At 47.8% G+C, this 14175-nt stretch overlaps 5 protein-coding genes across 6 annotated transcripts; 1 reads left to right on the top strand and 4 right to left on the bottom strand.

Annotated features, from left to right (window-relative positions):
• Window positions 1-121: 121 nt before the first annotated feature.
• On the bottom strand, window positions 122-2078 carry FOIG_08932 (uncharacterized protein). The gene is made up of 2 exons (XM_031209086.1): window positions 1514-2078; window positions 122-1466 (listed from the first exon to the last, which is right to left on the bottom strand). The coding sequence occupies exons 1-2, from the start codon at window positions 1842-1844 to the stop codon at window positions 1039-1041; spliced, it is 759 nt and encodes a 252-aa protein (XP_031061123.1). The 5' UTR covers window positions 1845-2078; the 3' UTR covers window positions 122-1038.
• Window positions 2079-2172: 94 nt separating this feature from the next.
• Window positions 2173-6388, top strand: FOIG_08933 (uncharacterized protein). Of its 2 annotated transcripts, XM_031209088.1 has the most exons (3): window positions 2173-2492; window positions 2544-3589; window positions 3636-6388. In XM_031209088.1, exons 2-3 carry the CDS (start codon window positions 3461-3463, stop codon window positions 5247-5249), a joined length of 1743 nt encoding a protein of 580 aa, XP_031061125.1. In that variant the 5' UTR covers window positions 2173-2492; window positions 2544-3460; the 3' UTR covers window positions 5250-6388. The 2 variants fall into 2 exon arrangements, with proteins under 2 accessions (XP_031061125.1, XP_031061124.1); XM_031209087.1 differs by having other exon boundaries at window positions 2173-3589.
• On the bottom strand, window positions 3682-7649 carry FOIG_08934 (nitrogen fixation protein NifU). The gene is made up of 2 exons (XM_031209089.1): window positions 6806-7649; window positions 3682-6723 (listed from the first exon to the last, which is right to left on the bottom strand). The coding sequence occupies exons 1-2, from the start codon at window positions 7482-7484 to the stop codon at window positions 6587-6589; spliced, it is 816 nt and encodes a 271-aa protein (XP_031061126.1). The 5' UTR covers window positions 7485-7649; the 3' UTR covers window positions 3682-6586.
• A 1536-nt stretch (window positions 7650-9185) lies between these two features.
• On the bottom strand, window positions 9186-12315 carry FOIG_08935 (uncharacterized protein; the record flags this gene model as incomplete). The annotated part of the gene is made up of 7 exons (XM_031209090.1): window positions 9186-9419; window positions 9475-9722; window positions 9771-10805; window positions 10863-11067; window positions 11111-11201; window positions 11239-11441; window positions 12022-12315. The coding sequence occupies 7 exons, from the start codon at window positions 12313-12315 to the stop codon at window positions 9186-9188; spliced, it is 2310 nt and encodes a 769-aa protein (XP_031061127.1).
• A 594-nt stretch (window positions 12316-12909) lies between these two features.
• On the bottom strand, window positions 12910-14112 carry FOIG_08936 (uncharacterized protein; the record flags this gene model as incomplete). Its single annotated transcript, XM_031209091.1, has 2 exons — window positions 14094-14112; window positions 12910-14036 (listed from the first exon to the last, which is right to left on the bottom strand). Exon 2 carries the CDS (start codon window positions 13903-13905, stop codon window positions 12910-12912), a length of 996 nt encoding a protein of 331 aa, XP_031061128.1. The 5' UTR covers window positions 13906-14036; window positions 14094-14112.
• Window positions 14113-14175: the final 63 nt, after the last annotated feature.

Here is a 14175-nt window from a genome sequence, read left to right on the forward strand (position 1 = left end):
CTCTCTCGGGCTTGTGCACTCTCGGGTATTCGACCACGGCCAATCCTTCAACTGGGCACGACATCGTATGACAGGCGACACAGATTGAACAGTTGACTAACAAGAGCTCTGAATGGACGGCTCGTATGATTCGCTACTGACGAGAAGAGTGACGCAGCAAGGCTAAACAGTGTCTCACGCATTGTCTACATGTGTACGGGAGATGAAAGCTTAGGCTAACATGGGAGTCAAGGGTAGCACAGGGCCCAATTCATTGGGGTCTATCACTGTAAACCGTACCAGAGAGACAATTTAGTGCCAGATTGGGAACAGAGATCCTCTGTTTGCCTTGGCAGTGAGGCCGTTGGTGATACGCCAGCTTGAGGATGAGTGACTGCTTCTCAAAGGGGGGGCCCGATTCTTATTTATTGACGCTGACCGTCGTTGGAGCTCGATATATGACCACAATTATGTCAATGGCTTGAACCATTACCGTTCGTAGGTCTCGCCAACTAGAAATACCAGCAAACATCTTGGTCACCACCATAAGCGAGAAGGGTCTCTAAAGAACAATCCTTCATGCAATATGAGTGACTATTTCTTGGACATTGAGCCTCGGCGACGTTAACCCTTTGTCCAACGACCTGCAGTTTATGCATACATGGACGACTGACCGGCGTCAGTTCCCCTGATCGTAGCAGCTGACTGCGCGCTCTCGGACCGCAACTCAAGCCCAACACTCACTCACTCACTGCCCCAGACGTTCGACGGCGGTCTTGAAACATCCTCCATAGTTAAAGCTCGCTTCTCTCATGTTGGTTAGACTCTGCTTGACCTCGCTCTTCCGCGTGTAATGGGCGCACCTCCCCGTGAAGCACCTGGCATCACTTCAGACGGCGATGACCAACCGAGCCCGACAACGCGATGTGCGAGATAGTGGACAAATGACCTATGTTGCGGGATACAGACTCATTTACCATAGCCGCACATTTTGAGAAAATTTGGTTATGGCCTGCCACTGGACTGAGAGATTTGGCGTGACCAGTTCTCAATGCACGTTCATGACGGAAACACTTTATCATCAGCAAGAAACTGATCAACGCGTCTCTTGCGTCCTTGTGCACCCATCTCAGTCAAGCTGACTTCCTTCGCCTCACCATTCGGAGCTTCCTCAGGTAGCGAAAGCACACGGCCACCAACTCTCGCCAATAAGATTCTCATTCTCTCGAGCTCCTTCTCAACGGGTCCGTTTCGAGTGAGTAGATTCTCTTGAATACCGGCACCATTTTCATCTGTCTGAAGCGGCTCAACGATAGATTGAAGACGCTTCAAGCGTGCGACTTGCTCTCGAAGTTGCTTGCGCTGGTCGTTGAGTTCAGTGAGTTGCTGAACAGCGTCTGCATACCGCTTAGTCTCCATGGGATGGTCGTTGATGTCTTTTTCCAAGTGCCAGGAAGCGGGCAGCGCTTCTATAGCTTCATTTTCGGCTAAAAAGGTCAGTCTGAAGATCTCATATTTGATGTGAAGTACTCACTCAAGTCTAGCTCTCTGCCAATGCCGCCCTCAGTATCAGTTGGACCCCCCACCTTCCGCTCAGCATCCTTAGTATACACATCACTGATCTGCTCAGCAATATTGCGACTAGCCTGCGGAGGGTACACGCGACGACAATGTTGCTGGATAGTGTGGTTGAGATTATATAGGACTTCTTGAACGACGCGCTCGGGGATAGCCTCATCTGACGCGTCGTTGGTTTCTTGCCATGAGCGGGATGGAGCGAGAGGCTGGGAAAGAAGTGTTGTTTGGCTGGTGATGAAAGACTGCTTCAACGACGGTATCGTCGGTGCTGCTGTACGAGATGACATGGTGATATTTCTTTGTAGTATTGATTCTGATAATCGGTCGGTATCGATGAATTATTGATGTTGATGATGCTTGGCCAATCACGTGTAAAGAGATGGACGCTCAGAAGGTTGTCCACTAAGATCAGCACAGATTCAGTGGGTGAACCCCTAGCATGTCTCCCCGTCCCAGCTGCTTGATTTCTTCATCATATTGAGGTGGATGATCAATCTAACAATTGGAGGTCTTCAACAAGAATACCCTCGACATGACTCTAGCTTCAATGCTCTCTCAGATGTTTTCATGGAAGCAATTAATGGAATCATGACATCAATTATTGTTTGCTTGCCAAGACGATAAAAACTGTAAATAGAATGGAGTCAGCCATGAAGCAAACATCCAATACCTTGAGAGCCATCTGACCATTATGCATGATTTGCTTGGTTGCTCAGACTAAAGGCTGGTATTTATGAGATCCGCATCTGAGTAACAGTGATGCTGTCAATTTTGTTGATTCCAGAGAGAATAACTCGTCATGAATATATATTCTCATCTCATTCAATAGGGCCAGTGCCAGGTCTTGATTATATCGACCAGGAAGGTCTCTACAACGGCCGACGTCTGTCATCGACATCGAAATCCCATGAACATCAAACTATCACCCCCTGATAGTATGCGCTACCTCGGAATCTAATAGCCTACTCTAAATCTAGCACAACAAGCAATAAACGCCAGGATCCAGCCAAGAGTAACACACCGGAATCTCGAGTCGTCAATCCCCCGCTTGCCGTACAACAAGAACTCCACGATGCCCAGACCAACGAAGCAGGCTCTCGTCAAGCCACACTCGATTTCGCTAACACAGAATCGCACGTACAAGCAGTCACCACATCCCCTTAAACGCCAACGTCCAAACTAACCATCTTTCTCTCGTCGTCTTCAGCCTCTGATAGGTCCCTCAAGCGACGGGCGGAACAATACCGCACACGCGAAGGCACACAAAGTATTGAACCACTAGTAAGGTAAGTAACTCACTGAACTCAACTCGACAACCTCAGCTCCTCGGGTGCCGACATTTTGAAAAATGAGTTGATTTGGGGATGCGGAAGTGTCGGGGCTTGGTATTTCGTTCTCTAGTGCGGAATCCGGTTTCATTTTCTGATGGTAGCGTCATTGACTTTACACAGCCCATGGGGGTGGTGTATTGGGAGTACAACGGGCGGGTTTTTGTACTTAATAAGTCTGAGATCCATATTTAAAAATTCCCTATTATCATGATGCATTTGTAAGAAGTCGTGTTTTATTGTTTTGAAGTTGAATGACGACAGTGAAGCTTTAAAGTGGTAATCTTCACTTCCAGGTTCATCGTCGGTGCTAACACTGCGTTGCGTTGCAAACAAACATACACAGACAAACAGGGTGCACTGTGTTGTGTTTGTATAGAGCCAGCGCTTTGTTTCTCACTTGGCACATGAGCTGGATTTCATTTCACGCTTGTTTCATAGACATATCTTTAGAGCATGCCTCTTGTTCTTGCATCTTTGTTTCCCAGCAAACGAACCATATCGCCGCAAACGAAGCAAGACCCTTGAACGAGCAACTATTTCTCACTTAGACGTTTTCGCAAATAAACTTTAATATGCCGAATATGGCGCTCAACGGCCCGGGTGTCTATCACCGCACCCGAGAGCACGAGCAAGAAGACGCCTCAAACATCACCAAGAACATCCTCGCCCAATCATGGAAATCATGGCCTAATGAAGCCGCCGTAAGTCATTCCCTATCCTTCTCAACCCCGAAACTAACATTCCCAGTTCGATCGTCTTGAAGAACATCGCGGTCCTCTCCGCCTAACTGTCAGAGGTACTTTCCCCTCGTGGGCAGCTGGTTCTCTCTACCGCACAGGTCCCGGCCAAAGTCGCGTTGAAGATACAGCCCGCGGTACACACTTCACAACACACTGGTTCGACGGCTTCGCACAAACTCATCGCTTTGACATCATTCCTTCTGAAGATGACGAGACACAAGTGTGGTACTCATCAAGACGACAGGCTGATGAGTGGATTGCTGATGTGAAGAAGAAGGGATGGCGGTCGGGAATGACGTTTGGACAGAAAGCTGATCCTTGTGTTGGGATCTTTGCGAAGGTCATGACTGTTTTTGAACCAAAGTTGGGGAATCATAATGTTGCGCTTTTGGCGAATGTTCCTGGTGTGCCGGAGGATGAGAAGACGGAGGTGTCGAATGGAGTGACAGGACCTCTTGGACATCGTGTGAACACGAGTAATCTGTTTGTTTCTACAGACTACACTGGCATACGTCGCATCGACCCATCAACTCTTCAGCCCCTGGGCGAGACCACGCAATACGATCTTCACCCTTCTCTCAGCGGTCCCTGTTCCTGCTCTCACGCCCAACGCGACCCCGACTCAGGAGACTTATTCAACTTCAACCTCGCATTCGGCCGAGTTCCAACATATCGAATCTTCAGAGTCGACGCTGCTTCAGGCGAAACAGAGGTCCTCGCTACAATCTCTGATCTCAATGTTCCACCGGCGTACATGCACAGTTTCTTCCTCACAGAAAACCACGTCGTGATATGCATACCAGCATCGCACTACGCATGGAGAGGACTGAAGACACAATGGGAGGGAAATATCATCGATTCAATGAAGCCATTCGATAAAGAGAGGAAATGCAAGTGGCTTGTTGTTGATCGACGACATGGAAAGGGGCTTGTCGCTACTTTCTCGACACCCGCTGCTTTCTTCTTCCACAGCATCAATGCGTTTGAGGAAAAGGTTAAAGATGAGGATGGTGCTGAACAGACAGACCTCTTCTTTGATATGGCCAAGTATGAAAACATGGACATCATCAAGGGGTTCTACTACGATGTTCTTATGGATCGCGACGACGCTACAAAGAAATACTGGTTCAAGAATGACCGGTACAAGAATTGCGCACCAACTCTCACAAGATACCGCTTCAGACTGCCCCCGAAACCAGCACCAGATACAACATTCTCCGCTAGTGCAGAAGAAGTCCTCGCCATCCCAAGCCCGCACGCAGGCGAGCTCCCAACTATTCACCCGCTTCGCAACGGCAAACCCTATCGCTACGTCTACAGCGCCTCACTGCGCGGTCTAACAACCTCAGTCGACGCTCTGGTAAAGACAGACTTAGATACCAGTGAAGCGTTCATATGGACGGGACCTGAAGGGCATACCCCTGGCGAGCCGGTCTTTGTGCCAAGGCCCGGAGCGGTGGAAGAAGATGATGGTATCATCTTCAGTCTGGTTGTCGATGGAGTTAATGAGGCTGCATATATACTGTGCTTGAATGGCAAGACTATGGAGGAGATGGGTAGGGCAGAGGCTGATTTTGCGATTGGACAGGGATTTCATGGCATTCATTTGCCAGCTGCTTAGTCGAGGGTTGTGAATCGAGCGATGCATGCATATAGATAGACATGGGTTTACCAAGAGCAAACGTTTAATTTGATAGACAGAAACTATTCCCCTAAGCAAATCATAGTACGCTGATGTGATCAAGAACTGCCTTGGCCTTGAATCGTGTTGTTCACCTCAAATCCGTACTTACACCACCCATACACAGCCCCCAAATCCTCACCAACGCAAAATTCGATACGAAAACCCCCACAGGCACTCAATTTCCCTCTCCCAAACCCTCGGAACCCAATATCTCAATTCGATCGAGCTACCCCGCGAAATGCAACGGTGGCTTTACTTTTTTGGTGGAAAATGGCCTGATGCTGACGCGCTACGGAGGATTTCTTTGAGCAGAACTGGACCTTGCATGAGTTGCAGCAGGGATAAGAAGATCTGTTGTCTACATTTCTTTCTTGAATGTGCATCTGGTGTAGTATAACGCAGGTAAAGTGTAAAAGATTGTTATTAAATTTGAATTGGTGTATAGAGTCGCTTTACGAGAAGATTGTCCTCGCGCACATGGTTGGTGGGGTGATTGATAAGGAGCTTTGAGGGTGAATCACGAGATTTGGACTAGGATCACTTGCTACCGATTGGACAGGGTCTCAGGAATTGGCTTTATGGAGAGATCACCTGGAGACGTACATGGAGTGAATCAGTCGAATCGTGGTGAGCGCTCACAGAACTTATGATGATCGTCAGGCTCCAGAAATGAGGTTGTCTAACCCAAGAAGCGAGGGACCTGGTGACCGAGGCATGGACCCTGAAAATTGTGTGATTGATAACACAAGCCGCATCACAACGACAGCTCATCTCCGCGGAGGCCGCTATCCATCACCCCATCAGATAACAGCTTATCAATCTTCACTGACTCACGAAGAAACAACGAATTTGTTCTGAGGAAGACATTTGACATTTCGCGCTTGTAGCTATTTGATACAGTTCATCTCATTCTACCGACCCCGCTCCAATTGTAGGCCCCCCTCTTCCACGCATCCCCAATAAGCCCAATCACAACCATAGTGATTTCAGGCAGAAAATAACAATAAGAACCCCTGACTCCCAAATACTGATCCCATGAATGTGCGGATAAAGAAGGGAAAGACCAGTCAGACGTGTTGCGTCAGACAGTCTTACTCCAGACTAGATCCAAAGATGACTCCCCCTCCTTCGTTGGTGTTCCGAACGACTTTCTTTTTTCATCCTGCCTCAAAGAGGGTATCATATCCTAGTTTCCCAAGTATGGTGACATGGCGTAAAAGCAATGTAATATTCGTGTTTTTTTATGTTGAGATTTTCTTGACGAATTACCACGTTTAAGCAGCAGCGGCGTCGGCCTCAGGGAGCTTCATGCCAGTACCGCTGAGGTTGCTGACCTTGGCGTTGGGGTTCTTGGTGTAGTAATCGGAGATGGCAGACTTGATAGCATCCTCAGCAAGCATGGAGCAGTGCACTATCAAACCGAGTTAGCATCACAGTGCGCAATATACCGCAATTGAGCGAACGGTAAGCGAAATATCAGGGTAGCAACTTACGCTTGACGGGGGGTAAGCAGAGCTCCTTAGCAATCTCAGTGTTCTTGACCTTTCCAGCATCATCCAAGCTCATGCCGCGCACAAGCTCAGTGAGATAGCTGCTGGAGGCGATGGCGGAACCGCATCCGAATGTCTTGAACTTGACCTCGGAGATCTTCTGGGTTTCAGGATCGACGCGGATCTGGAGCTTCATGACATCGCCGCAGGCAGGGGCGCCGACGAGACCGGTTCCGACATCACTATCTTTCTTGTTCATGGAGCCGACATTTCGGGGTCGTGAGTAGTGGTCGAGAACCTTCTCGTGGTAGGAGCGGGTAGCGTTGACGGCGACGGCGGGAGAGATCTGGCGGGCAGGGAGGATGGTAGGACGGGCGAGGGGGGCAGCGACAGCAGCTCGCCGCGAGACAGCGCGAAGTCCTCTAGCGAACATTGTGGTATGTGTTGTGTGTGTAGGTTTTGGTGATATATCGAAGTCGTCGATATCAGGTTGTGCGTAGGTCGTTGAGAGTTTTTTCTCAGGATTGTTGCAAGATGCAAGATTGGAAAGTGATGCAAGATCAAGAGTTAAGTTGAATGGGAGGCGAAAAGCGATGACGGAGGGAGGAAGTCTGGGGGTTTGGCTAAAAAAAAGATGCTCTTGTTGCGGGCGGGACTTGAGGAGATGGCGATTTCGGGCCATGGCTTGCGGTGGTGTGGAGTAGACGAGAGCCAATCAGTGAGCTTCGATTGCTCGGCCATTACGTCTTTATTAGCTCGGTACTCCTCGGAGAAGAGAGAGACAGGTTCAAGACCCGCCTATTTTCCCACTTCTTTTTATATTGACGTTTGTCCGACTTCTGCCTTTACTATAAGCACTCATGTTATTATTACTGTTTTTTAATCAATTTACTGTTTGTCGAGTATTATGCTCTCCTGTTCTCATCAAACGTAATGGAGCAAAGTCAGTCCGATTGGATTGACAGGTGAGGAGTAAACCGACAGCTTAGGTTGTGGCCGGGGACCCGGACTAGTCTGCATCTGATAAGATGCCAGCCAGTGACACCAAAACATTCATTACTAATGACGTGCCGAGGCGAATCAAAAATCGTCATGGAACATGGAGCGGCAATTTATCCGTTTGATTCTCGATCCTTCAAGCGGTCCATCGGTATTCTTCTCCGTACGGACACTGTAGTCTCACCCCTAAAATGCAGATCGATTTATTACTGGCCAAATGAGAATATGTTGATAGTTAATGAAGTTCTGAACTTCGGTGTAAACCCGGCGACATCGGCGTTGGTATGCCGGCGCTGGAAATGATTTGTCAACGGCTTTGTCCATCTGATAAGACCAACACAAGATTGATAAGTTAACACAACTTCTCCGTGCATAGTCCGCGGGGTCACAGAATGAGGATGTTTACCTTCGGGTAAGAAAGCTATCAATTGGTCCGAGACCGAAAGTAACATAACAATTGTCAATGCATGATTCTAGCACTAATTTGTGACTCTGATTGTCAGATGAAAGACGAATTGCAAGTTGGTGGATCTCGGTCGTTGAAATCCCCGCTCGCTTTTTACACGGAGTCGGGGATATGCTCCCGGACATTTGGCGCTTCAATAGAAACTGGGTTACATCGATCTGTATGGAGCTGCAACATTGTGAAATTAGCTCAAAATATCACATGTGGCATATCCTTAGACACTACAGACATTTCGTGATGATTCTGTGCTGTGATTGAAGTCTCCAAGTATCGGACCCTGACCAAACCTCGGGGCAATCCTCTGACGACCCGGCTTCGACTGGCATAGAAGCTGCCAAGTCATTCATCCAACTACAACGAGAATTTATATAAGTATATAAAATTTAGAATACTCTACGTATTGTTATAGAAGTAATGCATTCTGTAAGTTACTTTAGTGTAGTATAGGGTCTAGTTTTTGCTTTTTCTTTACTGATAAGGGAACTCTCCTCTATATATATGCCTCAGGGAGCAAGAAAACTTAGGAACTCTATCCTAAGTAATAAAAACATTTAGGTAAATTTAGTAAAGACTTAGGAGGCCTTCAGATTAGCTATTTTTATCAGTTAGGATAAGGTCTTGAGTCTTTTTTGCCTTCCCTTCACATGGATCTTATCTCAAATTGAAAGTGCAGATATGGCCTAACAAATTGTGGTACGACGAATAGACATCTATAGGAATTATGGAGAGCCATGTTCTTCACAAAGCGGATGATTTCTTATATGTTCACGGCAATAGGTGCTGCAAAATTGAGCTTCCATGGTTGTAGGTAGATCCATAGAAAACAATCAGCATTTGCAATTTGATAATACCTCATAGCTGCCTATCATCCAAATCCATCTATACTCACATCCTTCCCAAAGCGGTCTGCTTGGATGATCAGGATTCTGATGCTCCTGGCTCTTCAGCAAGAAGGACGTCCGTCAGCTGGGTTAGTAGTGGAAGCCAGTTCTCGAACTGACCACCTCCGCATCGATACAGATCAACCCCAAATTCGACCACCGCTAGTTCAAGATCAAACCGCAACATCCAATGATTAGATTTTAGCTTCTTCTGAACTATGCATTCCCAGGAGGTTGAGAGCGGTTCTGGAATCTTTGGTTGTTTTGAGGTCTGTTATTCCGTCAGAATGGATGGCCTTGTGCAGGTTTAGCGGCATAAGACTTACTCGAATTTCTTTCAATAATCCATTCAAACTTCTTGCACTGTTATTTTGGACATTCCGCCTGAACCTAGGTGTTAACCGTGGCCCGGGCCATTGTTTCGCATATTCTTTCCTCCAGATGCGTCGGAGACGGACCATGACTTCGATCTTCAACTCTGAGTACGCCTTCGCAGCCAGTACTTCCATCTCTTGATTCGTTTCCTCAATGCTAATTTGCTCAGGTATATCCCAAAATCGATCGTTGTCTGTATCTGAGATCAAATTAGAGTCACAAACTATACTGCATGTGTGGTGCAGACCAGCCTGATCAAAACACATTTGTCGCAGAAGGGCGAGTGAAAATTCCTTTGCTTCTTCCACATTTCTCTTCTTTTCTAGTATCTCAAGCCACGCGAATAGCCGTAGATTTGATTCGATGGGTAATGAGCACAAACCCGGCATGCAGCCGCCAGCCGAACAATTGCACACGCATCCATCTCTGGATAAGACTTGGACTCCTCTGTCAAGAAGGAATTGTAGAATCCCCAAGACCTCCGGCAAGTCTTTACGACTGTGTGTTGTAAGACCATCGAGCACGGCGCTGAGGATATCCCAACCCCAGTCGTTGTGTAAATGCTCATCGCCACCATTCGCAACAGCAAAGCGGAACAATGATAGGTCATGTAATGAACCTAGGTGCTCAAGTAAAGCACCATCTTCTTGCTTGAACTCGGTGAAACCCAACTCGATCAAAGCTCTGGCAGATCTAGAATCAACGGGCATGTGCATCAAGGTCGTGCCATCGTTAAAGTAGAAGTTGGGGCTACCAAGGGTAGAGATCACCCGGGACCAGAATTTGATACAGCCTTTTAGACCACTAGAATCATGTGCAGCATAGCATCTTTCGTCGTTAGCTGGCTCGAGGAGAGGTAGAAGACTTCCGAAAAGCTTAGGGACTAGACCGGGATAGGATGCCGCTGCAAAGTCGACGATCTGCCTTATCAAGTCCCAGTTGCCTCGCATGGCAACGAGATCAAGAACTGTGACGTCATTCTCCCCAGTGATAAATAATTTGGCACCGTTCTCGACAAGCATCATCACTGTTTCTGGGACATTCATTGATGCCGCATACATTAATGGAGTTATACCGTTCTTATCGCTTAGGTCAACTGGATGACCAGCAGCCAGGAGTTGAGCCACGCGCGAAGGCTGACAGACGCCCTTGTGAAGTGCTGATTGACCCAAGAAATTCACAATCTTCTCAAAAGGCTGTGCGACTCTCTCAAGACAAAGCTTGAAGTTTACATCGGAGTCAAACAGTATCGAGGCGTGAAGCGGAGGGCTGTCTCCAAAGTCTTTGGTAATTGCTTGTTAGACTGACCAAATATCAACCTCTATCGAAAGAATCATACCAGGATTGGTTTTAAGAAACAATTTCATAAAACGAAAATCGAAAGGATCGGGCTGGAAAATGTGAGTCAACGGCTGTGCTTCCCAAGTTGGCACAACATTCTTGAAATCGCACCCAAGAGTGCTAAGAGAAATAGCAAAGTGCATATGACCATTAAATCTCATCACATTCTGCATTCGTTTTAGGAGGCTTCTAGGTGTTAATGCCTTATATCAGAGTAGCTGCCAAAGAGCGTAAGACTAACCCAACGCTGTGTGTCGTTTCTTTGGTACGAAACGATCTAACAAAAAGCTGGATCAGGTTCGCCAAAATCTCAGGCTCTTCCATCAAATCGAAATCCCTGAATTCGGAACCATTAGAGGCCAACTATAGCTCACATTAGCAATACTCCTAGCCTGTGCAGAGGGAGACATTCCTCAAGATAGCCATGACCAAATGGGCTAACCTGATTGACAAATCCGGGACAAGACTTATAAAGATCTTTGTACATGGCCTCTGCTGTTGTCCAGCCGATTTCCTCTGAGGCGAGCTTTCCCAAAATCACGAATCCAGGTGCATCGAAGTCAACAACAGTTTCAATCTGTAAACATGGTTGAAGAGAGTATCGCCCTAGCTCGGTAACCAGATCAATTCCGAGAGTAGCTATCAATGGAATTCCATAGCGATACAAAGCCACCCGAAGGTCATAACGGTAACGTCGTGCAGAACATGCCGGATTATCGCAGGCTTTGAATACCTCGGCCAGTGGGGAGTATTGCAAACGCCAGAACATGCCACTTATTGTGCGTTTCTTGTGGCATGAGCAACTACAACTACATGTCGAACACTGAACTATTCCGTGCTGATATGTTGTAGTAGTGCCTGGACTGTTATCGCGTGGCGCAATTTCTGTTGAGAGGTTGACGATTGAAGGCGTGGAAGATGCGCTGTCCACTGGAGCCAACGAACTCCGACTGCTTTGCATATATGAATGCTGTTGAATAATATATAATCTGCAGGTTTGGTGGTTAATCCTGCTCCATGAGAATAAGTGGAGAGGTGGTATACTGTGATATATCTTGTTTAAGACCAGTAACAAGAGCTTGGAGTTCGTCGAGTTCGCCTTTCCATTGGCCCGACCTGAATGTAGTCCGTATTATCTGTATTCTTGATGAGTTTACTGGTAGATCTCCAGCCAAGTTTGCCAAACGATCTGCTACTTTCGCAGAGCGGTCTCGACATCTCCCCATCATGATCGGGCCAAGCTGCTCTTGCATGATGTCGTCCGCGCTGGCTTCGAGTTGGATGAGCTGTTTACCAATGAGCTCAATATCCTCGCTCAACCACAGCACATTGCCTTCCATTCCTTTGGCGTTCTTGTAGCGGTGTCGCAGTTTCTGGCCGCCATCGACTAGCTGGAGTGCCAGAGAGGCAAGTCCAGCTCCGCCAGCGACGATGCCGAGAAGCTCTGCCATCTGGTGGAAGTTTAGATGATTCACTTGCTGATGGTGTCAAGGGAGAGTTGAAAAGATGACATAGAGCTCCATCGTTGATCGCTCATGGTACATTTTGCACAGCCTGATCAGGCTCTCAGCTGCAAATTGTTATTGGACGGCAAGGCTTTCTCGGTTCCTCAGCAGGAAAACCCAGGTTATTGGGGAAAGAGTGAATAACATGACCTACCTAAATTACAAAAGAAAGAACCACAAAGAATGCAGTGGCAAGGCATTCTGGACATGCCGAGTCAGCAAGAAAGGCTCTCTGCAAGGCAAGGCGTTCATACCGGACCCTCTACCGTATTCCCATGGGGCCTGTGAATGATTTTTCGACTAATGTAACATAGGTATAATCTTGAATACCCATAATCTTAGGAACGAGCACTGAGACTTGGAGCATCACTGCCTGCTGACCAGGACAGCATTATGAGGCCAAGCCAAACTTACAATTCCAACTAGCAGGAGGGTTCCAGCGAGCGATGCAGGCCATTACAACACATATATTAAGGAAAATATACCCCTGACTTCTTGTCTTTGATGGACAAACCACCTAAACTCTCAATATTTACTATATCACTCCTGAGCAGCATTCTCGTCAACCAGCGACGAGTACCCCTGCAGCGCAACTTCATCCAGCGCACCACGCCACTCAACGACCTTCTCCCCGTTAACACCCCTCCGTCCCTTCTCCATAGCCCGACGCATAACCCGCGGATCAAAGAACAAAGGCTCATCAGCACGGCCAAGAATGGGCACTACTTCAGCCAGTTTTCCGCGCCAGAAGCCAAAGCGGGCGTGGATGCCAACACGCATGCGGAAGCGACGGGAACGGTGTCTGATGATAAAAGGTACTAATAGGTAGTCCGGAACGCCGGTCTTGTCCACGGAGCTCTCTTCGACCCGGACATGCAACTTGTTCTGTCCCGGACCTTTGTGTGCCACCTTGACCTTGATGGCTCCGGTCTTCGTCCGGGTTCTGGACTCACCGATGTTGTAAGAGATAGAGGCGGGATTATAGCCTACTTGCATGCCGATTCCGTTTGTGATTGTTACCTCAGCGGACTGAGGCGAACCCTCCCAACCACTGGGACCCGGAAATGCCTTGACGATTGCCGGGTGTGGAAATTCCTCCTCCTCGTAATCATCGTCACTGTCTTCAGAATCATCCGAAACATTCTGTCCGTCATCTCTTGGTGCATCTTCTACAAGAACGTGAATGTCAACCGTCTGTATACGGCTGAGCCAGCTTCGATTTCCGCTTGACAGTGACAAGTGCAATCGCAACTGGACGAGATACGCAGGTTCGTTGAAGTAGGTTCCTGCGAGAACGGGTCTCCGGAGCTCAGCTTGGAGAAGTTCGGATGAGTCCCCAGACGATATAATCTGTCGTGGCTCAGAGAGCTCAGTCGGAGTATTTGTCTGCGGTGCTGAGAGCTGTCCCGCGTCATCATCATCGATCGACACAGTCAATGGCAGAAGGACCGGGGACATGAAATTGGTGTCATCAGCGTCGTTATCAAACACAGACGACGGGATTGGTGATTTCGAATCTTCGGGCAGTTCCGCCATTATACCAAGACCAATGGAGGCGCGTATTGTGTGTAAGTGGGATCGGAGTTCTTGACGTAGGGCCAGCTTATGTTGAACAGTGTTACTGAATATAAAATGTCTTTACGTTCGCATGGCATCAGCCGTGGAATCTGGTTTAGGATCAACACGCATACACCAAGTTATATACTGTCAGCACTCAGCCTCACTGCAACACATTCGTTTCATTGCGCGCTCTAGAACCAGGCTCCTGAATCTAGACCACCACGCCACCGGCGCGTAACAGGTGTT

Source organism: Fusarium odoratissimum (genome assembly GCF_000260195.1).
Source record: "Fusarium odoratissimum NRRL 54006 unplaced genomic scaffold supercont1.14, whole genome shotgun sequence".
Taxonomy (NCBI): Eukaryota; Fungi; Ascomycota; class Sordariomycetes; order Hypocreales; family Nectriaceae; genus Fusarium; species Fusarium odoratissimum.